The sequence below is a fragment of the Panicum virgatum genome, chromosome 5N, assembly GCF_016808335.1.
Source record: "Panicum virgatum strain AP13 chromosome 5N, P.virgatum_v5, whole genome shotgun sequence".
Classification (NCBI taxonomy): Eukaryota; Viridiplantae; Streptophyta; class Magnoliopsida; order Poales; family Poaceae; genus Panicum; species Panicum virgatum.
This window is the reverse complement of record NC_053149.1, coordinates 64719096-64745954: the sequence shown is the minus strand read 5'-3', so window position 1 is coordinate 64745954 and position 26859 is coordinate 64719096. Positions and strand designations below refer to the sequence as shown.

Here is a 26859-nt window from a genome sequence, read left to right as displayed (position 1 = left end):
ATGTCAGCGTTGACTCGGTCAGCGGTTAGTGGGTCTGCGGGTCAGTGGCCCCACCTGTCAGTCAGCGTCACTCACCGACAGGTGGGCCCCATGTGTCAGTCGAGCTTAAAGGAAAAAGAAAAGGAAAGGGTGGCTGGGTTACTGGACCGAAAGCTAGCAGGCCGGCTCGGCTCGGCCCAGGGTCCGGCTCGGCTCTATTTGACCACGCTTACAGGCGGGCCCCGTCTGTCAGCGGCGTGGGATCCAATGGGGCATGTTGGATCCGATGCAGCACTCCGGCGTGTGTGCGTGCGTGCGTGTGTGTGGCGTGCGCTCCTCTATGCCGGTTGCAGCGGCGTCGGGCGTCGACGGCTATCTTCTCTGGCGCTGCTTTACCGGGGCTTCAGTGAGGAGGATCGGCGAGGCGAGCGTGGCATGGACCCGGCGTCGAGGCCGATCCCGGCGGGCTCCGCTTCCCTCTATTGTGGCGGCAAGTCCCCCTCATCTCTGTTCCTTGGAGCGTCGACGGCGGGGTCAGCGTCGATGACGGGGCTCCTTTCTTCCTCCTTTCTCTCTCCGTTCCACTTCTTGGAGACGGCGTAGAAGAGGCTCACGACGATGGGGTCGGCCAAGGCACGGCGGCGACGTGCGGGAGCTGTGGCGGAGCTCGGCTTGACGGCGGTGAGGCAGAGTGGTGTACGGTCGGCGACGGAGAGGCGTGCGTGTACCACCCAGGTCCAAAGGTGTGACCTTTGGCCGCCATGGTTGCGAGGATACACCGGGGCATGGTGTCGCCATGCCCAAGCTGGCGGAGGGGCTCTGCTCCGGTGAGGCTAGGCCACGCGGAGCTCGGCGAAGCCTGGGTGCTCACTCGAGGGGTCAAGGCCAGCCTTTGTGGTTGGCACAGGGGCGTGCTCACGGGCGCGGGTCCCTGGTGTGCCGGGATCGCGGCGTGGCCACGCCGTGCACGGTGAACCGGCGTTCCAGGTTCATGGTACGACGTGGCCGTGGTGGTCTCTGGCGGGGCTGTGTGCGTGGTGGGTAAAATGTTCATGGCCGGTGTGTCGGCAGCGTTCGTGCGCGCGGGGGGCACGGCCACGGCAAGGCCGTGACATGGTGGAACGCGGCGACGGCGTGGCGTGCTGCACACACTAGGGAAAAAACAGGGTGCTGGGTGACGTTGGGCTCACCGGCTGGCTTGGAGAGGACGGGATTCGGTGCTGTGGTGAGGTGAGGCAGCGGCGGCTCGGTGCGGTGCGGTGCTGTGCAGAGCGGCGGCGCTGGTGAAGACGTTCGGGCGACGGCTGGTCGATGTCCGGCGGCGGTGATCGTCCTCTTGGTGCGACAACGGCTCGGGGCGTTGCGCCTCCCCTCCCTGCTCGACTGCGGTGTCGCTGTTCCCGTTCCCTCTTCTTCTTCTTCTTCTTCTTCTTCTTCTTCTTCTTCTTCTTCTTCTTCTTCTTCTTCTTCTTCTTCTTCTTCTCTGGTCGCCGGTTCTTCTCATCTCCTCCTCTGGTTCCTCTGTCTCTCCCTCTGCTTGCCCTCTTCTCCAGAAAAGGCGGCCGCGGCGCACAATTGGCGAGTGGGAGAGGCTTAGCGTGGCTAGGGTTTAGAGGCGATGGCGGAGGGTTTTATAGGCGGCGCCAATTAGGGCTCCACGCGGCCGGAATCCGGCAATTTTTGGCGTCCGAGCCGTGACGCGTGGCGGAGAGGCAAGGGTCGCGGCCGACAAGAGCAGGCGAGGCTCAGCGCGAAACGCGGCGGGAGGCGCGGTGTTGCAGGGTGGCAGGCGGGGCCGCTAGCCCTCCTTTGGCGTGGAGTGGGGACATGCCGCGCGCGAGTGCGCGAGCAGGTAGAGGCGGCGAAAGCAGAGGCAGAGAGCGGCACGTCGAGGGGAAGGAATAGGGATGGCAACGGGTACCCGAAACCCAAAACCCGATGGGTTTTTGTTTTATTAGGGTGCGGGCATAGACTAAATTATATACCCGCGGGTTTCTTAATGGGATAGACTTCGTACCCGTCGGGTTTGCGGGTGCGGGTTTGTCCTTCAAGTACCCAAACCCGCAAATCCGTGGGTACAATAAACCCGACAACATATAACCTAAAATACTAATGTCACAAGGTCTTGTATCAAAATAAGGTCTAATCACATGCTAAGAGAGACTTAGGATCATGTACTTCCATTCCCATCGATGATTACCTATTCATAGACTCATTTGGCTATAATGCATTGTGTATTTGTTTATGTTTTCTATTAAATTTTGTTGCTTCTTCTATCGGGTACGGGAAACCCGCGGGTAAAAAAAAACCTCGCACGGGTACGGGTACGGGCATGAAATCATACCCGCGACAGGTATGGGTTTTTTAACGGGTATGATTTTATCCTGGCAGGTGCGGGTTTGGGTTAGTGATACCCGACAGGTTTGTACCCGTTGTCATCCGAAGGAAGAAGGCCCACAATGCCCCTGGTCGGTGGGACCCTGCCGTCAGTGGCACCGAGCGGGGCGACGCGCGTAATCAGGCCAAAACAGGCCGAGCGGCGGGGCGTTCGCTGGCTGGTGGGGCAGGCCAGGCAGTTCGCCGGGTCGGGCCGAGTGCTGGGCCCAAATGGCCGGAACGGGCCGGCTCGAGGGTGTTGGGCCGCGCACGTGTACCAGGCCTGAGTGGCCTTTAGGTTTGGTTTGGGCCAGGTTGGTTAGAGGTCTTGTTATCTTTTTGCAAATAATTTGAATGGCTAGATTCAAATTATTTGCCACTCAAATTCACACCAAAATCATTCAAATCAAATTTTAAACAAAGTAGATTCAGTTGAAATCCAAAAGCTCCAAATATTCACACTAGCATTAATATTCTTATAATTATTTTATTTTAATTCACTAAGAATTTGGGGGAGATTTTGAAGTCAACCTTATGTCATCCTAGCTATTATCACTTGCACATGAAAGCTTTTTGAAAACTCGTATTTTTGGAATATATAACATTTCGTAAAAATACATTGAAAAAGATACATTTTCTGCATATTGTGATGCCAGACATATTAGCTTTTAATCTGATGAATAAAATGAGCAATCATTTCGTGGCTGTTACCCCATGGAAATAAACATCATGTAACTTATAATATAATAATACAAAATTGATACCCACAAAACGGACCATACTGCCCTGTCATTGTAGAACATACTGCAACACTGCAGAAACACAAGTGGAGCTGCATTTCGATGGCTGAAAGTGGTCAGAAGTGGTTTGGGTCATATAATACACATAGCCACATTCCTCAGGTACAGTAAAATTTAGAGTAGCACGGTTCTCTTATTTTTTTATCAGATTCATATCAATAAATCAGAACGGAACAATTGCAGGCCCAAACTACAAACAAATTGAGCACGACACTTTCAGGTCTCATAGCATGAAAAACAGCTGAATAAGAAAGATTCATATAGTGGTTCAAATAATAATACATCGAAAAAGATACAGAAGCTTGGAGGACAACTGTGGTGGCAACTGAAGCACATATATCCATAGCGACACCACTTAGATATTGAAGTATTTTCAGGCTGCGTTTAGTTCCCAAAAAAATTTGTGCAGTACCCGTCACATCGAATTTTCGGACACATACATGGAGCATTAAATACAGTTAAAAAAATAATTAATTATATAGTCTAACTGATTCCTACGAGATGAATCTAATGATGCTAATTAATCTATGATTAGATATTAATTGTCAAATAACAACGAAATGTGCTACAGTAACCAAACCCAAACTTTTTCATCAACTAAACACCCCTCAGTTCTACCAAATGTTAGGCACAAAGTCTGCAGACCATCTCGACACCTTTGACTCGCCAAACTGTCCTGCCTAGTTTTGACAAAGCAGTTTGGTTGCACGTGCAAACACCCAGCCAATGCCAACAATGCCCATGTCTGGGATCATGTAACGGCGAGACTCGTGCTTCGTCATCCGGAGCAGCCCTCCAGGCCCATCCAAGTCCATCACAAATCCAGTGAAGATGACAAATGTCTCGCGCTGCGAGTAGACATAGCCTTCCTTGGTGACATGATTGTACTCCTTCTCAAAGAATTTGGCAACGCAGAATCTAGCTGAACCCAGACGCACAAGATACGAGCGACTCAGGATGTATCCCTGACACTCTTGCATCACCTCCTCTAGAACGCTGGACACATTAGGTTTGTCACGCTCAGAGGCGGTGCTGAGGTCCATCGAGCAGAGCAGGCCACATCTGGATGAGAAGCCAAGCCATGAGTTGCACTCGGGGATGTAGTCAGCGCGGTTGCGGAAGGGAAGCACCCACTTGCCGACCTTGCTCCATGTGCCGGCCGATGTGTTGGAGTAGGTGCCAATGTCCGGTGTCGATATCCAGATGTCTGAGCCACCGACCACCGTATAGGCGCTGATTGGGGTGGGTTTGTAGCCAGGTGCGAGCACGTATGGCGGCGGCTCAAGACGGCGCCAGTGCCATTCCAAAATGCTCTCGTCGTGCTTGTTGCATTGCTCACCGTCGTACACAAGGGCTTCTAAGCTGCAGTGGCGGCGCAGGAGTGGAGTCCTCTCGATGACATAGAGGGAGTCACCAACGGCGTCAGAGACCGCGTCGATGCCCTTGTGCTCGTTAAGGCAAACCTGGTTGTGGACGGTTCGCTGGGCGAGGTCGTACATGACTGTGAGGCCATTCTCGTCGGCGCCGGCGATGAGGCTCTTCTTCTCGCCGCGGCCAAACATGGTGAAGAAGTCCTGGACCCGACTGCCATAGTCGGCGGTGGGTGAAGCGGCGTGCGGTGAAAGAGATGAACGGTGGAGGCAGCCGAGCGTCCTCAAATTCTGCAGGAGTGATGATCTTTTGATTTGCGGAGCAGAAGAGAGTTGACGCGTCGATCCGGCGCATAGGGTAGTTTTCCTTGTTGGAATGCTCCAACAGCAGGTACAGGTACCTCTGCCACTTGCTCATCTTCGATTTCGATCCACCCCTCTTTTGTTCAGTGTTCCTGTGCGATTGATCGATGATAATCAATATAAATTGGAAAATGTCCACTTTTGACCCCTTAACTATTGTGTCAGTCTAATTTGAACCCTTAACTGTAAAACCGTCTAGTACCAGTACCCCAATTATCAAAACCGTTCACTTTTAGCACCTTGGCGGGGGAAAGCTGTTTTGACCAACGTTTAGTGGTTTTGACCACGCCACGCTGGTGTTGACCACCATGTAGGCATGTGGGGCCCGCACATCACCCGCTCATTCCCTCCCTCTCTGTCCAGGTGCGCACAGCGCCTCACCTCCCTCTCCCGAGCTGCGGCACCTCTCTCCTCCCTCTCCTGTGCCGCCCTCTCCTCGGCGAGCCCCGGTGCATCTCCGGTGCGCCAGCACGCGCACGCCATGGTCTAGGACGGGGCAAAGCTCACCAGGGGCTCGAGCGGAGGGAAGCTGCAGTGGAGGAGAGGCGCGACAAGCAACGGCAGTGACGGGCGGAAGCCGACGGCGGGGAGGCGCTATAGGAGGGGAATCGGTCGGGGGAGCACTAAAATCGATGGAGAAGAGGAAGGAGAAGGTGTAGGCACGAGGAATCAAGATGGGTCTCATCCGAGGAGGTAAATTGCGGATGGCCGGATTTGGGGAAGAAGGTTGCGCGGCGGCGGAGGTCGAGGACGAGGCAGCAATTCCCGGATGCCACGACACGGGAGGTGCCGCCCATGAGCGCGGCGAGCGAGGGCTGGAGCCGCGCACTGGCGGCAGACAGGGGTCCGAATCGCAGGAGAGCGGAGGCGGCGACGGTCCACCTGCGCCCACCTGTGAAGGTTGTCGTCCCTTGCTTCACCGCCGGCGCCGGCCTTCCACTCGAAGAGCTCGACGTCGGTGGTCGTGCACTCAACGCGCCCCGCGGCATCCATCGTGTAGACTGCTTGACGCTGCCACGGCGGTGTCGACCCAGCAGCGCGCCGGCGTGTCGAGCAGAGCCCACTCTGTGTCCCCTGCCCGAGCGACGGCGAGGCGGGACAGGAGCTGGCGGATGAGCAGCACGGCATAGCCGTCCCAGGTCCCCGACGGCGCAATCCTCCGCGGTGCGGCCACGACGACGGCCTTCTCGTAGACCTCGTACCGTAGTCTGTCCGACGCGAGCGTCTCCAGCGGGATCAACACCTCGTTCTCGCAACCGTTGTCGCCCGTGAAGCAGCACTGGAGGTTGTAATTCGCACCGCGGCTGGCATCTACGAACGGGAGCACTGCCCTCCGCCAGGCTCAGGAACCGCGCGGCACAACACTGCTGGCAGCGACGAGGGTCGACTGCCACGCGGCGCAGACGGTGGGGAAGCAGAGGCGGTCCGGCACAAGGAGGAGGCCGAGGACGAACTCGAGGAGGTCGCGTGGGAGGTCAGCCCAGCGGTGGAGCGCACAGGGATCCTGCGGCGGCGCTTGGGCGGGTCCGGCGGCGGTGCAGGAGCGGCGCGCGACGAGCAGGTTGGAAGGCGCAGGCATCCGAGCTGGCGGTCGTGGCCAGCGTGGCGGGTCAAACCCGCACCACGTCAGCGCTAAACCACTTAAAAGGAGCACAGGTGCCAAAGTTAAATGGTATTAGTAGTTAGGGTGTTTATTGTGCCCGATTTTGTAGTTGGGGTTAAAGTTGGACAAAGACAATAGTTGAGGTGTCAAAATGGACTTTTTCCATATAAATTTTAGGACTTTTTTAACCTACAACACCTGACATTGCAAATAGACTAGCAGAGAGGCAGGCAAGGGTTTATTTACCTTGGCTCTCGATGCCGGACTAAAGCCAGTCCCAACCCAAGACATTATTAGTGATTTCTATACTTGTAATGTCATATAGACACTACGTATAAAAACTACATCCCCAATGCATGATTTCTTCATAATAAATTGCTATCCAATTATATCTCTTCCTCTCTTTATTTGTCTTGGTTTTCGTGTAGATATGGTTTCTTGCATGAGACATGATTTCTTCAAATTTTTTCTTCTCTCCTCATTAACTCTCTTGCCACATTAGCTTTTTGCTTACATGGCAGCCTATTTAATGATATGGAAACTAGCTGACTTGAAGGGTTGGGACTGCTCTAAGAGCAAGGTTAATAATTTAGCCTGCTATTGGCAGTAAGAATTCTTGTAGTCTACCTCTCAGCCTACTCGTATAGTGGTTTAGTCATTCATCATTAATATATGGCCCACTTGTCTCTCTCCCAAATTTTTTTAATTTTTGTGTCGAAGCCGGCTATAAGTTACAGTCTACTTCTCCTCTCTCTCACGTCCTCTCTCTTCTACCTCATCATTCAACCTGCTTACACTATGCTATAATACTTGCGCTTGGAGAGCGGATCGAAGGGGAGGCGGCCGCGACGGGGACTGACCTGGAAAAGAGGGCACCGGGTATCCTGCGTTCGGTCGGGGATGGAGATGCGGCGGCACGGACGCCGCCGCCGAGGGAGGTGCTGCAGGCGGCGAAGGCCCTGTTTGTTTCCGCTTATAAGCGGATTCTCGGTGGAGAAAAGCAAAAAGCCCACCCAAACGCTTCACTTTTTTTCGCTTATAGCAAACGCCGCTTATGTGGGAATCCTCGATACAACGTAAAACTCGATTTTTCCCATCGCGTCTCCAACGTCACGCACGGGAGAAGCGGCCCGCTTCTCCTCCCGATACCCCCCCTCCCGTTACCCCCGGTGCGCCGCCGCCGCCGCCCTCGCCTCTCTGCCGCCCTCTCCTCCCCTGCTGCTGCCGCGCCGCCGCCCGCCATCCCCTGCTGTCGCGCCGCCACCCGCCCTCCCCTGCTGCTGCCACATCCTGCCGTCGCGCCGCCGCACGCCATCCCCTGTTGCTGCCGCAACACCGCCCGCCGTCCCCTGCTGCTGCCGCTCCCCGCCGCGGCCCACCCTCCACTACTGCTGCTGCGCGGGACCTTGAGCTGGCACCGGAGCTCCACAACGAGGAGGAGGCTTGAGCGGTGCAGCAGGCAGCTGCGTGAACCGTGAAGAGATAAGGATGCGGTAGGAAAAAAAAGATTCGGAGCTCCATGGTGAGAGACAGTTGAAAGAGCTAGAGTAGAAAAAAAAAAGAGAAGAAATATTTAACTTTAAAATATATTTAATATTATTGTGATATAATTATTTAGTTAAGATACTAAAAGAATATAAGAATTTTTGACTTCTACTCGTATAAAGTTAAAAATGAAATATCATTAGTCTCATGGGCACTTCAGACATTTTACTACTTAGAATTAACTCAAAATAATCAAAATTGCCAAACACCCAGTTTATCTAGACAGCTGATTCTCCAGCCAGCTGGCTTATCTCAGAATTCCGATTCTCAGAAAAGCGAACTCCAGAAAAGCGAAAACAAACCGGGCCGAAGTTGGGTGGCTCCGCCCTTAATCGGTAGGACCATGGGCCGAATGCCGAAGCTTCCTACTGTCCAATGATGGGCCGCCCGCAGCTTGCGGCACCGCGTCAAATGGTCTGGGCCAGAAACCTCCTCAGCCAGCAAATGATCAGTCCCCACGTGCGCGCGCTCGCACAGGCAGCCCGGTCCCGCGAACCAGCCATGGCGAAGGAGGATGTGGATGTGGTCATGGAGGCCGGTGAGAAGCAGGAGCCTGGCGTCGACGTTCGCGGAGCTTGGCATCTGCAAGGAGCTGGTGGAGGCGTGCGACCTCATGGGGTGGAAGGAGCCCACCAGGATCCTGCAGGAGCTGCTCGAGAACCGCGAGGTCCAGAGCATTCATTCTTTGCCTGCGTGTTGGTGGTGGAATGGATCGGATACAGCAAGTGTTATCACTTGGAAAAACGTCCTCATATTGTGGTGAGTGTTGTAGTTTCTCAAGTGCCAAAATAGAATTGGCACTTCCGGAATCGCATTCAGTCGGGTCAACACCCGCTCACTAAAATGCTAATTCCCCCTAAAAAAACTAAGCTCTTGTTTAGTTGCAAAAACTTTTGGAATTTTGACATTGTAGCACTTTCGTTTGTATTTGGTAATTATTATCCGATCATGGGTTAACTAGACTCAAAAAATTCGTCTCGCAAATTACAGACAAACTGTGTAATTAGTTATTTTGTTTAGTTACATTTAATACTTCATGCATGCGTTCAAAGATTCGATGTGTTGGAAAATTTTGTAAAGTTTTGGAATTTTGGATGCAACTAAACAAGGGCTAAAATGCTAATTCTTCTCGACCAACATGCTTTCAGACAGAGAAAACAATGCATCTGATCAAAACGAACCAATTGGTCCTTCTCCGGAAGCGTCATTCGATTAGTTCTGCAACAGCCAACAATAGCTACCAAATGCTTGTAAAATCCTGAACTGAATTGTGTGTGTGAAACGCTGTACCGCTTCTACTTCCCTACGGCCTTTCTCGTCGTCAGTCAAGGTTGGATGGCTGGCGCACGGAAACCTTGACTTGTGGTCGATACTGCACCCAGAAGTCAAGCACGATTGAACCGATGGTAAATTTGCTAGATCATGGTTGGGCGCGTTCGTTTTCCTGAAAACATATTGCACGTTTGGATGAATAATACTACCTCGAAATCTCGGCGCAATTAGACCCCGACAGTGGTTATGGAATGTCAATGATTTTGGTAGACTGGTAAAACTGATCAACGGGGACAATCGCAACCTGCAGGTAATTGTAGGAGTAGTATACTGATGCTGTTCTAGAAGCTCTGTTAGACAAATAATTCATCCATCTACAAATACTTTACTGCTACGTTTTGCATGATCTTCTACAAGAATCATATGTAGTGGTACCTGGCAATAGATCGATGAACTAACTGTTACTGCTCAAGAATCGTACCGCATCCAGCAACGCAGGAAAGGAACCAAAAGTACCATGGCGCTAAGCCTTAAGTTGCGCCGCGATGGAAGCCATGTCGAGAGGCCGGGCGGCGCGGGCCTCCCGGCGGTCGGGCGACGCCGGCGGCGTGCAGAACGCGGGCGTCGTGGCCGCCGTCGTGCCGCCCTTCTCCGTCCCCTCGTCTATCGTGGACAGGCACCTCGCGGGGCCCCCGAAGATCTTCTTCCACCGCGCGATCTCGCACTCGTCGGGCTCCGCCTCGACCGCCGCGGCGGCCTCGCTGTCCCCGCGCTCCCGCGGCGCCCGCCACCGGCTCCGCTCCACGGACGACGGCGGCCTCGCGGCGCGTGGCTGCCGCCTGTCGTCGGAGAGGCAGACGTCGAACAGGACGAAGCCGCCGCGGGTGGACGCCGGGACGGCGCCGCGGCGCTGCCACCAGTGCCGAAGCAGGACGAGGCCGAGCAGGACGACGAACAGGGACGCCAGGGCGGCCACGAACGCGATAACGAGCGCCTCCCTCATCTTAGCCCGCGACTGTTCCAAGTAAGCGGAGGCCCCGAGGCAATGTAGTCTCCGATCAGCGGCGACAAGTATTCAGGACGACTGCACGACTCCTCGCCGGTCGTTCCACTCCAAAAGTATGGCAGCGACCGCGAAAACGCCAGGTTATTTGCATCTCCGGAGACCTGACCGGCCGGTGATAGGCCCCGGCTGCTTTTGATTAGTACACCGTTTGTCGGGTATTGGACATCTGTGCGCTCGGGAATTTAGACGGTTCAGGACGTTTTTCAGCCGGAAGTTTCTTCTTGCCGGTTTGTGGGTCTATTCTGCTCATACTGCTCCCCTGAGAAGTGAGAACTTGGCTTCCACGATGTATCATCAGAACGTACATCTCCGGTGCCCAGTCTACTCATCTTTTTGTTTCGTGAGATCAAAATCCAGAGGTATGCCTACACGTCTTATTTTGATCAAGGAAGCCGGGAGCTGGACTACTGATACATTTGATTTGGCAAGCCTGCAATTACACTCGCAGGTTGCAATGAGGATGAAATAATAAAGTGTTGCAAGGTCCTAACTCAGGAGTTGGATGTGTTTGGAGAAGACACCATGGCTAATCAGGGGAGTCTGAAGGAGTAAAGGTCAAAGCAGGAAGGAAGTTCAGGAAGAAGATTGCCGAGGACATGGTGCGGAATTAAGAAACAGACAATCAGGAAGGAAGTTCAGGAAGATTGTCTGCATGATTCATAAGTAAGGTCCCCATGGACAGCCTTTTTTCGGCCCATTAGATAATGGGCAGAAAGAAGGCTCTAAACCGGTAAATCCCAGCGCGCGACCGTCAGACCTAACCTGGTGGTCTAGTTTGGCGTGGATCCTCATGCAGGCCACGGCCCACGGCCACGCAAAGTCTTTATCCACTTTATAGTGCTATATAAAACCAACGTATCATCAGGCCAGGCTCCAGTTCCACCGGGTTGCGAGTTTCCTGCATGATTAGCTCTGGCCGAATCAAACAGGCCGGTCGTGAACTAGTATGTGAGATTTGTTTCTATAATAACACATGCTAGTAATTTAGATTTAAATTATATCATTTTTCAATAATGGTATTAAAGGCAATTTAGATGCAAGTTTAGAGGGCTATCTTAAGTTATTATTTTTATAATGGCATGTGAATTTGAGTTGTACTGGGACGACTGGTCTTCCGGAGTAGTACGACCCTTCTGCTTTTGTGACGTTGTTTGTTCTTGACAGATCGTCTACCAACTGAGAAGTTTCAGGCCTAGCGCGGTAAGAGAGGAGGCTAGCAATTACTACTACCTTAATTGTGATTTACCACTGGTTTGACTTGCCCACGGATCGGAAACAGGCCCGCTACGTCCACACACACAGATACGTACTTGAATGCAACCACATTGTAGTGCACTAGAAAGGCATCGCGGCATTGCCGCAGAACCATTTGATTTTAGCAGTTGAGACTTCAGTTATATGTGAATGAAAATATGAATCTAAGTTTTTCATTCAGATAAATGTGAGGCTTTGATGATGTCGGCAATGAATGTTTATCTGGAGATGCATTTTGTAACCACTTGAAGAAAGAAAAGTGTTAAATAAGCATTCAAATATTATGGCAAACACAAAATACTGAGAATTATAAACTACACAATTGGTACAATGTTGTTGTGGCTGCATTTGCCAACAACTAGTAGCAGACAATGGTAGATGACAGGAACATCCATCAGCAGGGAGTACAATAAGGTTTTCAGTTGAGATCTCCCTAAGCAAAAGATCACCATTTTGAGAGTCTATAACTATGAGGCTACCAGAATGGTGCTTGTAGTTATAATATTGGTAATCTAAACGTAGCTCCCACGTGGCTTTGCAGTCCAAAATAATGTTCCCAGAACCTGTGAGTACGAAAAGAGCAAATGAATTTTAATGGTTCGTTAAAGTAATTACTGTATAAAGGACTAAATAAAAGTTGTGTTTTATAATTTAATTTTTAGAGAGGAACTGAATAATAAGTAGAAAATGGATATTATGTGATGAGTTATAGGTATCTTACAAGTGTCTCTGCTGACCAAAATGTTTCCCCCATAACCTCTTGCGCTTCAAAGAAAAAAAAAACAAACACACACAAATTATTCTAGGCGGTTTGTTGAAGGAAGAAGTGTACGTAGCATTAGTTAAAAGTTCTGCACACACATACACACACAGAGAGAAAAGACATTCTAAAATTACAGGAAGGGTTTATTTTGGTACCTTGTCTTATTCTTGAATCTTTAGCTTCTTTGTTTTGTTCTCATCGTCTTTGTCATCATCATTGTTGTTATGGTTCTCAGTCTGATCCCAAGCACTGCAAATTTATTTTCAGTGGTAAATATTTGAGGATGTTTATTTGCTTCCCATTAAAATATATGCTAGAGATATATACATACTAAGATTGTCGATCTATGTCCATGTCTTTTATGCCTGCGTAGTGCGTACTGTGCTTGCTGCTTGTGATGATGAAGCCTGCAACAATATTACCATGTGTGATAGAAAATATTGAAGGGTAAACTGGAAGTTCCAGTAAACTGTGGTCATAGCTAAGTTCTTCTTCAATCAATTTGTTATTTTCATCGATTCTGTATTGTGTTGTCTTGTGTGCTAGATTATAGGTGTACATGCTTATCCCATTCTTGGCAAATATTTCTTCAAGCTGTTCTAGTAATTTGTCTTGTACCTCTTCATCTGTTGGTATATATGTTACTAGTTGATATTTGTGTACTAAGTATCGCTCGATGTCATCACTCATTTTTCTCCAATTTTCATCATAAAATTTTCGCTCATCTTGTAGATTGCAGAATACAAGCATGGTAAAGAACAGATATCGTAATTGTGTTGTTGTTGCCTAGTTTGCCGCTTCACTAAATGTATCATACCATTCCTTGTCATCTTTTAGTAACCCCCGTGCTGTGCATGCTTCCTTAAATGTTTGATACGTTGTTCCATTATATGTTTTTAAGTCATCGTAGTTTTTTGCTCCTTTAACTATCATTAGTAGCATCCGTAAATAGAAGCGTTCTCCTTCTATTGGATTTACATAGTACAATCGACCAATCTTAAATTTTTGTTGTCTCTTAGTCCATTTCCTATTTTTTACGTCCCATGTCCACTCTTGTGGGAATTCGCAGTATGTTAATTTTCTTGCATCTTCATGTTTTTTATTTGCTTCAAACCACTCTGTCAATTTTGTTTTCTGTAATTTTGGATCTGTAGCAATCGATTTCAGTTTAGTTGCTTTACGTAGTGATACTATATTTTGTAATGGTAAATGCACAGGCAACCGTTCAACTGGTGGCCAATGGTAATGTATGTCGTATCCTAATAGTCTCCATAGTGCATCTTGCTCACATATGTATCGACAATCTAGGTATTCCTTAATCTCATCAATGTCTTTTACCTCTTTTTGTGAACCATCTTGCTCTTTATTGGAAATTTGTTCAAAGATCACGGTTGCTTGATCTGCCTTTTTGTTAACATACTTGCAAAGCTATTTTAATAATTTGCTCTTGTTCGCATATTCTACATTTATATGAGCTTGATATTTCTTAAGTAATTTTAAATTATACAGAACCACCCATCTGTTATCTAAGTTGTGGTTTCCTCTTCTAATATAAATCTTACTGTCGCGTCTGCGATATAGTGTAAACCCATCATCTGTAAATGTTGTTTCATGTCTGAAATCTTTAGGATAATATTTTGAGCATCTTCCTTTTTTCATGCAAGGAGAACTTTCATTTTTGTCACCACAGGGTACATGCATCATGTGTTCAGATACAAGGACATATCCTAAAGGATCTTTTTCTGGATCAGGAATCTCAGCTGATATCCATGAATCAATTATTTCTGTGTTGATATTTAAGTTTTTTTTATCTATCCACACTAATATATGCACATGTGGCAATCCTCTTTTTTGAAATTCTATTGAATATAAGATAGCTAATACAGGACCGAACAGTTTACCAGACCAGATATCTTGTATAAATTCATTTAGTTTCATATGGAACACTGACTATAACATCAGGTCTATCACTTGGTTGTTCACCAGGTTCTAAAGCACGAATTATTTCTTCCCATCTTGGGTTACATGTGAAGGTTATAAAAAGATCTGGAGGTCCCTATACTCGACAAATAGCTATTCCATCATGGTAGTTTTGTATCACATAACGTTTTGATCATGTATGGCTTGACGGTAATAATATTTTCTTACCAATTTGATTACTATCAGTCAGTCCTTTTTCTATTGCATCAAAGACACCTTGCAAATATTCAGCCCGTAGTTTATCTTGGTTTCTAGCTATGTATGCCAATCTATCTTCATCTTCCATTGCACGTGCATCTACTATTGCTTGTTTTGATAGCCTTCCGTAGCTCAGAAATGGATTTGGTTGACCTGGTCTATAATGCATGTGATACTTGTAATATTCATGCATTGTAACATTTTTCCTCTTTTTATTGTTAGTTGCATTATTTTGATCCTCATAATACGGTATACCAAGTTGGAATCCTCTTTCACCATAAGGGAATAGTGGTGGATATTGCAATGCCATATATGCTGGATGGAAAATAGTTATACGCTGGAGGCCTCTTTGTTTTGTACTAACTATAATATCTCTTTTATATTTCTCAAGACTTAGGTCACCGACTACTAGCATTGCTAGTTCTTCTATGTGTGGCATTTCATATTGTACTGCGTCACCTTTTCCTGCTCCCAGTATGCGTATGCTTATATCAATTCCTTTATTTTTCTCGAGTAAATCACGTGCATGTCGAAATATTTTTACCAAAGGATTGCATTTGTCAAGCATATCTTTTAGGTCTTGGACTATAAATGGATTAATATCTGATTCATTTGATTGTTCTTTATTTAGCGCCTTAATTCTATTTTCAATTTCATTCTTTGTGTCAAAAACATATAATTCAGCATATTCTGGTCTATGGCCTTGTTTTGGAAGCAAAGATCCAATGCGATGATGTATTTGCCCATTTATCCGAAATATGTATGGACCCTCACCTTTGTTAATATCTTTTATTATATTGGCACCCATTGAGGTAAATGCAAATAGACTGTTGTATTGCCTTATTTTTTGAAAGAAATGCCTTGACATTGGATTGTTTTTACTATAGACTAATTGTGAAAGTAGCTCCGGTGGATTTTTGTATGGTGGTATTTTTATCTTTCCATTTTTGCAACAGTTTGTATACACAATTTCTCTATTTTTCTGGCTTTGTCTCTCGTTACTTCATTGTACCAAAACATTGCATTGCAATGTTTGCATCTGTAGATCGGTTCACCTAAATATGACCTTTCATTATATGTTTGTTTCAATTGCTCAATATATTCAGTTGGGAAAGATACCATACCTTGACAACTATTCAGATATGAATGGTGTGTGTCTGGTGCAGGTATTATTACCCTTTTCTTATTTTCAGTTGCTTCATCACTGGTGTCATCGTTTCTTTTCCTTTTCTTTTTCTGGAGCACTGAAATTCTTTCTTGTCTAAATTTTTTATATTGTGGTTTGATATTTCTTTCCCCTATTGGTTGATATTTCCTTTTTGTTCGTGCCATTTATGTGCTCTATATATGCCTTGAAATTTTTCTCTATATATGCCTTGAAATTTTTCTGCAAATATTGTCGCTTATATATATGGAGGCTTACATATATATAAGTTTTATATACCTGATTATTGGTTAGCTTATTTTCGCAGGCTATTTTTTGGGTAACAAATAGTCCATCAACACGTTAGTATGGTCCTTGATAAAAAAAGAAAAATAGAAGTGGAGTTGATCTATGTTTTAGAAGAAAGGTTCATTGTACAGTACAAACGAAACAGCAACAGTAAAATGAGGTTGATGGAAAAAACTACAGATAGTGTCGGTAATTGGTGAACTATTGAGACAGATCAATACAGGATAAGCTAGTATATTTTTCCCCCTGCTTAGAGTGTCGAATGCATATTTCTAATTCTATCAGTAAGTCTCGTTGGCTAATACTGTTTGTGGGAATAGGTTTGTGAAGGATAGATAGCTTAACGCTATTAAATTTCATGGACTCTGGTCTGGGTTATGGCATGAATGTAGTTGCACTTCCAATTGAAGGTCCCTGTGATTCCTTTGTGAAATAATTGTTGGAACATTTCTATGTTTATGGCTTACTTTTCTTGTATCTTTATGCCCTAATAAATTATTTGTGTCATTTGTTCAATTTGGTTGGTGGTCAAGATGAAAAGCTCGCTGAAGGAATCAAACTCTATGCTATCCCACTCACAGCGACATCAAAACGCACCATTCTCAGCAATCTAATTACGGTATGTTTATGCAGCTCATGGAAATTTTAGATGCTTTTCCCTCCCCTGTTCTCACCTTTGGGTTCGACTTCGTTAACCCTTGGGATAAAGTAAATCGTACAGACAGCTAGCGCATGCTAGTTTTTAAACATATAAGTATATTTTTTTACTCTTACATGGTCCTATTATTTTCCCATGAATACCATTTCTACTTTCCTTGAATTCTTTGGTTACTGTGTTTATTTTACCTTGGTATAAGCTGTTTTTTGTGTATAAAAAATCTTGATATTTCTACTTCTATCTAGCAGTAATGAGTTGGTGAAACAGTGCTGGCTTTAGTATTTTCGAAAAGGATTTGTGCTGTTTATTTTCTTAGTTTCTGATGTTGCAAATTAGGATTTTGAAAGTTGATTATCGAAAACTCTATGGTACCATCGTACTTTTAGTAAATGGTTAATTGGTTGTCATGGTGCCTGTCTCCAGGCCCTGGAATTCAGTATATCATGAAATTTGTCACAGCCAATACTATCATGTTGGTGTATAATTTTTTCTGTCTGAGAACACAATTTCATCCATGTATCTGCCACGCATATTAAACATAAAAGGATTCAGTTTTGTTGAGCCTTGGTCACTTTCACATATCCATTGCATGGGATAACTTGTGTTGTTTAATCAGTGTCAATGCTTGTATGAAGCGGGATGCAGATGAGGTTTCATTGGCACTGAGACACTTCATGGTGATATTTCGCAGAATCAGCGTGAGAGGACACTAAGGGCCTGTTCGGATCGCTGGATTTGGAGTCTGCTAGGCTCAGCCGTTCGGGATCCCTCTACCTGGTTTGGCTGGCGCGTCCCTGGTCCATTTTGAAATGGCTGGCGGTGGTTCTGGTTGATTTGGCTTTGGTTGGCTGTGGCAGCAGTTGGTTTGGCTGGGTGCTCCAACCAAACATCGAGCCTAACCATTTAAGGCTAGCTAATTCTAGATATAGTAATTATTGTGAAATTTTCAAATTAACTATGTATGAAGCTCTTTCCTACCAGATTATTAGCATGCATTCTTCTAAGAAATGTCGGAGTTTTTGCAGTGATAGATTAAGGGAACAGATTAGCTTACCTGTTGATTTGTTGCTTTGGCTTTCTTCAGTAGCGTTGAGTTCCAGACTTTGGGTTAGTGCACAAAGTGGAGACAAGGAATAGTAGTAAGAATGCAGCTGGCTGGAGACGGGTTATTATATATATATTTGTTGTTTCCCCGCGCTGGAGATTTGGTGACCTGTTTGGAATGATGTGGAACATTCTTTTTTTTTTTACCGGACGCCTCCCTGGTGTAACGGGCCGAGCATACCAGGCTGCTCCGGAAGTTTCTTTGCCCATGACAATGTTTAGATATCGATAATCAACTTGGTTTTGTAGTTCTGGATTAAGTAGTTCTGGATTAATGATAGTATATATTGTTGTGTGGTGTAATGGGCCGAGCAGACCAGGCCGCTCTGAAAGTTTCATCGTCTATGACAAATTAAATTTCTATTTACTTAGCTTTTGGACGTACAGTATATATTGTTGTCTGTGCTTTTTTTTAGAAAAAAAGTGCCCGTATCTACTTGAGAAACTACTTACGCTTGAATCAATCCATACGACTACATCTTAGATAGGGGGTATATGACTTAAAATAAGATATTGTCCCTATATTACCCTTTTATTTAACAAAAGAAATCAATATAGCACTCTTGTCTGGAAATGTGTGAGCATTGTAGTCCATTTGTTTTTGGTCTTTTATTTTTATCTACCCTGTGACCCAAGGCAGGGTTATCTGCTCCTCCTTCGCTGTTGCTTAGCTTTCCCCTGAATCCATCGCGATTGGCGATGTCGCCTGTCCTGGCTTCCTTATCTTGCGCAGCAGCAAAGTAGCAGGGAGCTCCTGTCCCTCAGCAAATCTAAGCTTGGGTGTCGCGGTGGAAGAAGACGGCGGCTTCGGCGAGCCGCTGTGGTGGTCATCACGTCCCTCAGCAAGTCTTAGAGCACCGCGGGGGAGCCTACGCACCATCGGCGCGCCATGGCGGATGCTGACGGCGGCGCGCCCGAGGCAATCTCAAGCGTTCCGCAGGGGTTCTCCGGCGACCACGTCATCGCCGAGTGGCCCTCTTGGCTCACTTCCGTCGCCGGGAGGTCGTCAACGGTGGCCCACCGCGCCAACACGTTCGAGCGACTGGACAAGGCAATTAATTCCCCTCTTCTTTCAAAACACAAATTATCGATTCCTCTCTGGTATGATCGCTCAATCCTAATCCGCCATGGATCCGCATGCAGATCGGCCAGGGCACCTACGGCAACGTCTGCGGGATCTGCAGAGCGGCAAGATCGTGGCGTTGAAGCGGGTGAGCTTCGTCAATACAATCTGGAGTGCATCGTCACCTCCCGCCTCTCCCATAGCCTACCTCGTCGGCCACGCTGCACTCTCCGGCCAGCGCTTCTGACACGTTGGCCAACGCATCCTCTGGATCTTGGCTTGGCAGCGGCACATCTACCCAAACTGGGACCGGATCTGGCCCTCTAAACGCCGGCGGAGGGAAGACGCGCGGTGTAGTGATGATGTGCTGGCGGCGGGCGTGCACGCCCGGGAGCCTGCAGCACAGGCGTCCAGGTTTGGCTTAACGGGCCGATCCACGTGCCCGGTCCACTTACCAGGGAGGAGGCCCGATCCTACGGGCTACGGCTGAAATTTTGTGTTGTGTAGATCCGACGGTTAACGGGTGACGTGGATCGGATCCCTGTGGAATTGCACAGCTTTCGTAGGTAGAAGATGTGCATGGCCGAGCTGACACTACTCCCATACGGCACACACTTGTCACTTCAAAACTACAGCTAGCTGCATTCAGCTTGAAAAGATTAGTCGGTCGGATATACTAGCACTACTCCCATACGGCATGGATTTAACTAATCCGCGAGTTTTCAAATCAAATCACCCGTCAGGATCGGTTTTTAAAATCGCGGGTGGCAGCAGAGCGAGTGATTGAAGAAACCCTCTGCGCTGGCCCTGGCAGAACGCATTGGGATCGATTAAACCGGCCTTAAAACCTGAGGAGCGCAGGGCCGGATTCTCACGGACGCATGGGCGAGACCCGCCGTGCTCCCCGGCCGCGCGGCGCGGCCGGCCTTGAAGCCGATCGAAGAGCGACGACGGCGACGACGCAGCCGCGCATCGAGCTCCGCAACCGACACCGCCATAAACCAACCACTTGCTCGAGAGACCTGTTGCGGACCGATCCCGTCGGTGGACGGTGGTGTGCGTGGCGCCGTACTACGATGCACTGGCAGATGGAGGCTTCTATTCTATCCCCCGAATCCCTTCTGTGAACCTTCCCAAAGCATGCGCGCGCAGCAGCGCCCTCTGTCAGTCTGACCAGAGCATTGGGAGGATGCTCTTTGACTTCTCTGAAATGGCGCGACTGGTTAAACTATCAGTGCTAATCCGAGCCTAACTAGCTGTGTAGCTGCTGTCCTGACTTGGGCACTTGGCTATGATACTGCTTGTACCAGTGGTACTGATACTTGGGTTAAAAAATAACCGGGGCTTGTAGCTGGCAAATTCTTCTGGATCTGGGAATGATTAGCGATTCTTCAGACTTCAACAGCGGCTGTGCTTGCGGCCGAATCTTAGCGCATGTGATCATGATTAGCTTATTGATACGCGTGTGTATGCCGTGGGCCCGTGTGCAACACATTTTTGCAGTGACCGAACCAAACCTCACATGAAAAAAAAAGGAAAAGGAACACGAACAGCACCGTGAAATAAAAGCGCATGAGTCTGAACAGCCCGAGATGGATCTGCTGCGCTGGTGAGACTTAGGGCTTGTTTAGATTAGTTTGCATTTTGTATTTTTGCATTTTTGGAAGAAAATCTTTAACATTTGAAGTATTAAATGTAGACTAATCACAAATCTCGTCTGTAAACTACGAGACGAATCTAATGAGCCTAACTAATCCATCATTAGAGTGTATTTACTGTAGCATTACTGTAACAATGTCTTATTTAGGCTCATTAAATTCGTCTCGCGATTTACAATCCATTTATGTAATGCGATTTATTTTTCGACTATATTTAACACACTATTCAAGTAATTTATAAAAATTTTGCATTTTGTATTTTGAGATCAACAGGGCCTTACAAGCCGTATCCAAGATCCCGTCCAGGCTTTCATGGCTTCGTTCAGGGGGAGGAGAGCCGGAGCCGCCCATGGAAAGGAGCGAAAAAAAGGTGACCTCAACGTTAGCAGCAGCAGACGCAGCACACGGCGCATACGTTTTTCAGGCAAGGCAGCGCGAAGCCTACCTAGCCGGGCTCGAGAGGCAGCGCGCGCGCACTCCCGCAGCGTGCTGTTCGAAGGCGCATTATTGTTCCCCTCGAAGTGCACACGCGCGTGAGATGTGCACTTCATCAATGTCACACGCAGATCGTGCTGGGGATCTCGTCTCCTTTCCTTTCCCTCATTCACACGCCGTGCTCGACTGTAACCTGCCGGCGTCGGCCGATGCTTCATACAAATACAAGCATGGATGCAAGAAACGCACGGGCGTCCCCATGGATGATGGCGTCCGAGCACTGTTTCAGCTTTCTCTGAAGATACGATCCCGAACAGGAGAGGGAAAGCTAGCGAGACCGCGGGAGGTGCTGAAAGCTACAGAGCCACGAACAGGGTGAGAGCAACCACAATGTTGCAGCAAAGTAGTCTATAATAATTTTAATATTGTGTATCAGCTAGCTAAAATATTGTGGAGGTAGTACATAAAGCAGTCTATAACTAAAACTACCCATAGTCCTATGGACTGCCCATAAGAAATAAAAAACTATTTCCTCTCTACTGGCTCTCTCTCCCTCTCCTCCCACATATAGACTACCCAGTCTATATATATTATAAAGATAACAATAACTATGGACTAATGACACAAAAGCTGTCCATATAAACTACTTGGTCCATATACATACTGAAAGCGGTGGCTTCATGAGGGGCCACCATGAGTGCAGCAGCGACCAGCGGCAGCGGTTTGCTGCAGCCTGCAGACCATCAAACGCGTGGATCATCTGGCTGGAAACGAACGCGCGTAGTAGTAGAGGCAGATCACTTTGCATTTTGTATTTTTGCATTTTTGGAATAAAATTTTCAACATTTTAAGTATTAAATATAGATTAATCACAAAACTAATTACAGATCTCGTCTGTAAACTACGAGACGAATCTAATGAGCCTAATTAATCTATCATTAGAGCATGTTTATTGTAGTATTACTGTAGCAATTTAGTATCTAATCACGTCCTGATTAGGTTCATTAGATTCGTCTCGCGATTTACAGTCCATTTATGTAATGCGATTTATTTTTCGACTACATTTAGTACACCATACAAGCAATTTAAATTTTTTTGCATTTGGCGTTTTGGATCCAGAGTATCCGCCGGGAGGCCGGAGGATCTTGGGCGCAGTTTGCTTCCTCGTTTCATTCGTCTACGTTCCTGCACGATCTCTGGGTTTTCGCTCTGGTATATATTTACTGATCGTACTGCGTATCTGTGGGAATCTAGTCGAGGTACAGGTACTCCTAGTTTGGTTCTGTCAGGTACTAGTGTGATCTATCATAAAGAAAACCAACGGCACATGATCAGACTGAAATTAGTGTTAGCTATCTTATTATTACTAATTGAAGACTCCTTAAAGCCTCAAAGTGAAGCTATCTAGGATCTTAGGGTGCACTCTGAAAAATAGAGAAATCTTATATATTCTCACAAAAATCAAAAACATTCATCCATCAATCCAACAACTCTAATGATAATAATCATCGGATATGTTATCTTTCCTAATAAATTACCCACCTCTGCCATTATGAAAATAGACTAAATAACCCCCTAAACATGTATCTAAATTACTCACCTATGCCATTATAAGAAAAATCTAATGTAACCCCCTAATCTTTGTGAAAATTACCCACCTATGCCATTATAAAAATAATACAAATACCCCTGTAAATTTATATATAAATTATCCAATTATGTCATTATTATTACAAGTTAAATTACTCATAAATCTGAATCTAAATTATATAATTATAATAATATATTAAAGTGCACTAATATAAAATTCTAAAATTACTATTTCTTTCATTGTTATTATATTATCTATATAAAAATAGTACGTATGATATATGTCACCATATATTCATGCATGATGGAAAAGATAAGAATATCAATTCACAAACAAATAGTTCAACTAAACATATATTGAATATATATGGATGGGCACAAAATGAAATCTATTGTAACTAAATAATGATAAATATATATTTTAGAGTGTGTGTTAGAATATTTAATAGATGAAAAGTGTGTGAGATAGATAATTATAATTATTGATCTTATTTTTATATTAATTCTAATTTGCCCGTGCAGGAGCACGGTTTGATATACTAGTGATACTAGTCCCTATCAGTACTAAACACTACCACCATCATGAACCCACTTTAAGGCCCATTGCTTTAAAGGAAATTTAGATATGAATCATTAAAAGATTTCAAAGTTAGATATATACCATCATTATCTCACTGACATGTGGGGTTCACAGGAGTCAATGACATATAAATCACGATGGTATATATCTAACTTTGAGATCTTTTAATAGTAAAGATCCAATTTTCCTTTCTTTAAAATAAAAAGTAAAGATAAATGGTAATAAACTTATGACACTGGACCTGGCAACATGCAATTAGAGTGGTGGCAAGTAGCAAGTCGCTTCAACAGAGAAGATGGGAGCTGGGCCAGCTTGTCCTCACATGAACAGATAGTCAACTCTTGCTGCGTCCAGGGAAAAAAAACAAAAAAAAAATCTTTACTCCCCCAACCATCCTCTTTCCCATACGCCCCTGCCCGGAATTTACTGCACCAAGGTTTAACCCCCTGTCTCGTGTCTAGTCACACCAACACCCATACATGCATGCTTACATATGCAGAGGCCTCCTCTGACACGATCCTCCAGGGCCCAATCTGGACATGTTGCCCACATCATCACACACACGCATACAGCCACATGTGTGGGCTGCTGTGCACAAGACCTCTCACTCTCCTAGTCTCCTCATCTATACACTGTCTCGTCTCTATCTGTGCATCAGCTCATTTTACCAGCGTGCACCATCTAGCTTTGCCGCTCTAATTATCCCCTTCACATGCTGCTCTCTCTTCTCGCTTCTCACCTGGCTGCTCACGTTGTTCTCTTTACTCCGGCCATTCAATCGTTTCCCCACGCTGTCACATGGCGCTCCATTAATATATAGCACCACACCACCAGGCACCAGGCCGGCTCCTCCAGCTGCGAGCTCCGAGAACGCAACAGCTCGCTGTGGCTGTGCTGTATGTGCTGTACCCGAGCTCGTAGCATCGGCTAGCTAGCTCTCTCTCTCTCTCTCTCTCTCTCTGTGCGCGTGTGTGCAAGCGCAAGCACGTACGCTTCCACTTGCGGCCGGCATGTCGGGCAGGTCGTCCAGGAGGGGGAGGAGCGGCGGCTTCATGCTGCGGCAGCCGCCGGTGGTGGACGTCGGCTGCAACTGCCGCTGCCCGAAGCTGTTCTCCGTCTTCTCCTCCTCATCGTCGTCCCTGTTCCGCGGCGGGGGCAAGCCCAAGTCCCCGAACGCCTCCTCCACGTCCACCACCACGGCGTTCACGGCCACCACCGCGGGCGGGGGCAGCGGCACCACGGCCACCTCCACCGACTCCTCCTCCTGGGGCCCCGCGTCGTTCGTCGCCACCAACTCTCTGTACGACGACCCGGTGCCGGCGGTGGCGCCGCCGCCGCACGAGCGGGAGCAGCAGGAGGCGAGGCGGCGGCGGAGGCAGCAGCAGCAGCACCGCCGGCGCCGCCGGCGCGCGGCCCCCGCCCCCGCGCACCACGGCGTGGGAGACGACGACGAGCACGGGCGGCGGGTGGCGCGCGAGAGCGTGGCGGTGGCGGTGGAGTCGGCGGAGCCGTACGAGGACTTCCGCGAGTCCATGGTGCAGATGGTGGTGGAGAAGGAGATCTACGCGTGGGACGACCTCAACGACCTCCTACACCAGTTCCTCTCCCTCAACTCGCCGCGCCACCACCCGCTCATCCTCCACGCCTTCGCCGACCTCTGGACCCGCAACGGCCTCTTCTGCCCGCCGTCGCCCTGCCAGTTCTAGCTAGGCAACCAACCACCGCTCGCCGCCCAACGCGAGGCGCCACGCCACGCCATGCTCGTACTACGCTTGCACACTGTATTAACCACTAGCTAGCTTACTACAGTACTAGTCTTCGTCTTACCACCACTACTACTACGGCTACCCCTCCACTCAGAAATCGTTCCGCCATTAACGGAGCTCGCAGCCGCAGCTCGCGCGTGACCGGGACACTATTAACCGAGGTCCCGGCCGGCGAGCTGCATCTTGCGTAGCTGCCATGGACGCCAAGGCCCTGAGCTTATTAATTAGGCTGACGAGCAGGAGAGAACGAAGGCTATGCACGATTAACTGTTGATGCCTGCTGTAATTTTCACCAGTGTAATGCCGTAATTCCATTTCGTTTGCAATGCCGATGTGTACCCACGTAATGATGTGTGCGTGTGGCGCCAAGTTCGGGTCGGGGGTGGTGCCATGATACGCTGGTGCCGCTCGAGTGTGATCCTACTGTGCGGTGTACTGGGCGTACTGACACCGGATGGAGCTTTTACTGCTTTAGGCCCTGTTTGGCACGGCTGCTGCTTTTGTTGCGATTCGTGTGGCCACTGCCGGCCCGCACCGTCCTGCGATCCTGTCCCTTCCCCAGTTCCCCTCCTCCCCCTTTCACGTTCGTTCGCGTCGCGCGGGCGCTGTTGCTCGATCCGGAGCCTTTCCCTTCCAATTCCGCGGCACCTACACCGGCTACACGTACCCCATCTCTCCGTTTCGTTCCGGGTGGCCGTGATGACGTGGGCCGTGTGGCCTGGCGTGCGAAAGCAGCTGCTGCCTGCTGCGACGTTCTGCGCTGCCCACTGTTCCACCGTGGGGCTGCTGCAGCGTTGCTTGATGGCTCGATGTTCCCGGTGGCCGGCCGGCCGGTGGGGCGCGGCGAGCTGACGCGCCAGCTGTACTGGCACTGTTCCGGCGGGCGATGAGATGGATTGGGGCCTTGAGAGTTGAGACGGGCTCTGGTCCGTGCGATTCAACGCTGGCCATGGCATTCAACGGCTCGATCTGGGCACAGTGCCGGGACTGTGTGGGCTTGATTGGCTTGGCCTCCAGGCCCCCCGCCCCCAAGGTCACCGAAACTACAGTCTCGCTCGCCTGCTTATTTACGGGCCGGCGTACTGCTAATTGGCATAAATTTTTGCTGGTCCAATCTTAAACGTTTCCACGTACTACTGCGATGAGGAGGTGCGGTCACACTACTACGGTGCTGGTTTCTGTTGCGGGGAGGACCAGGGTTCGCTCACCTGCATCGTTTGCATGAGCAGCAGGGAGCAGGGGGGCGATTTATGGCCAGACAGTAGAACTTGAAGTTGCACTGACAAGCATGCCCGCACCGCGCATCTGCTCAGCTCGTAGTATTCATGATCGGGGCACGCTTCAAATTCAAGCGAGTAGGGGGGCGATCGATGGATCGGTTGGTGGAACCGTGGAGCTCCAAAAACCTTTGCAGCGGCAGCACGAGCACCGGATTTACTGCTGCTGGTGCTGTACGAGCGGCATTGCTTCGCTTTAGGGCTAGACGAACAGCGGTACGGGTGGGCAGGTTAAGGTTGTTCAAGCACGGCGCTGATGAGCTACTGAAGCTGAGAGCCTGAGACCCGCCATGGCGGAACGAAACAACCGCCGGGAATTTTGGAAGCCCCGTCGACCTGGGGGCTGGGGACAGGCAGCGTCGTCTTCGTCCCATCCGCGGATTTCCGGTCGGCACGGTAAAACTAAAACCTGCGTGCGGTGGGCGGGTGAAAATGTGGACGGGACCAACGACCCTCGTCGGCGTCCTCGCGCGTCTGTACCCCGAGGCGAGCAGGCGGCGACCAGCGCGGCGCGGCCCGCGCTGCGGCTGCCGCGAATGAATGCCGAGCTGTCCGCGTTAGCCATTAGCGCGGCCGGCTTTCGGCAGGACGCAGGAGGGCGGGTGGGGGCTCGCTCGGGAGTTCGTGACCCTGACACGGTCAGTGAAGCTTTTGGGCGCTAGCTAGCATGCGAATCGGCGGCCGCCGGAGCCGCCAGCCCCAGCCA

At 48.5% G+C, this 26859-nt stretch overlaps 2 protein-coding genes and 2 long non-coding RNA genes across 5 annotated transcripts; 2 read left to right on the top strand and 2 right to left on the bottom strand.

Annotated features, from left to right (window-relative positions):
• Nucleotides 1-9552: 9552 nt before the first annotated feature.
• Nucleotides 9553-10430, bottom strand: LOC120676999. The gene has a single exon (XM_039958340.1). The coding sequence runs from the start codon at nucleotides 10309-10311 to the stop codon at nucleotides 9832-9834; it is 480 nt and encodes a 159-aa protein (XP_039814274.1). The 5' UTR covers nucleotides 10312-10430; the 3' UTR covers nucleotides 9553-9831.
• Nucleotides 10431-11917: 1487 nt separating this feature from the next.
• On the bottom strand, nucleotides 11918-12476 carry LOC120672123. Its single transcript, XR_005673959.1, has 2 exons — nucleotides 12350-12476; nucleotides 11918-12191 (listed from the first exon to the last, which is right to left on the bottom strand). It is a non-coding gene; the product is annotated as an uncharacterized LOC120672123 (long non-coding RNA).
• A 390-nt stretch (nucleotides 12477-12866) lies between these two features.
• On the top strand, nucleotides 12867-17882 carry LOC120673978. 2 transcript variants are annotated; one of them, XR_005674936.1, is made up of 3 exons: nucleotides 12867-13199; nucleotides 14082-16641; nucleotides 17372-17882. It is a non-coding gene; the product is annotated as an uncharacterized LOC120673978 (long non-coding RNA). The 2 variants fall into 2 exon arrangements; XR_005674935.1 differs by having other exon boundaries at nucleotides 12867-16641.
• Nucleotides 17883-23703: 5821 nt separating this feature from the next.
• On the top strand, nucleotides 23704-25202 carry LOC120676749 (transcription repressor OFP8-like). Its single transcript, XM_039958075.1, has one exon. The coding sequence runs from the start codon at nucleotides 24121-24123 to the stop codon at nucleotides 24814-24816; it is 696 nt and encodes a 231-aa protein (XP_039814009.1). The 5' UTR covers nucleotides 23704-24120; the 3' UTR covers nucleotides 24817-25202.
• The last annotated feature ends 1657 nt before the right edge of the window (nucleotides 25203-26859 follow it).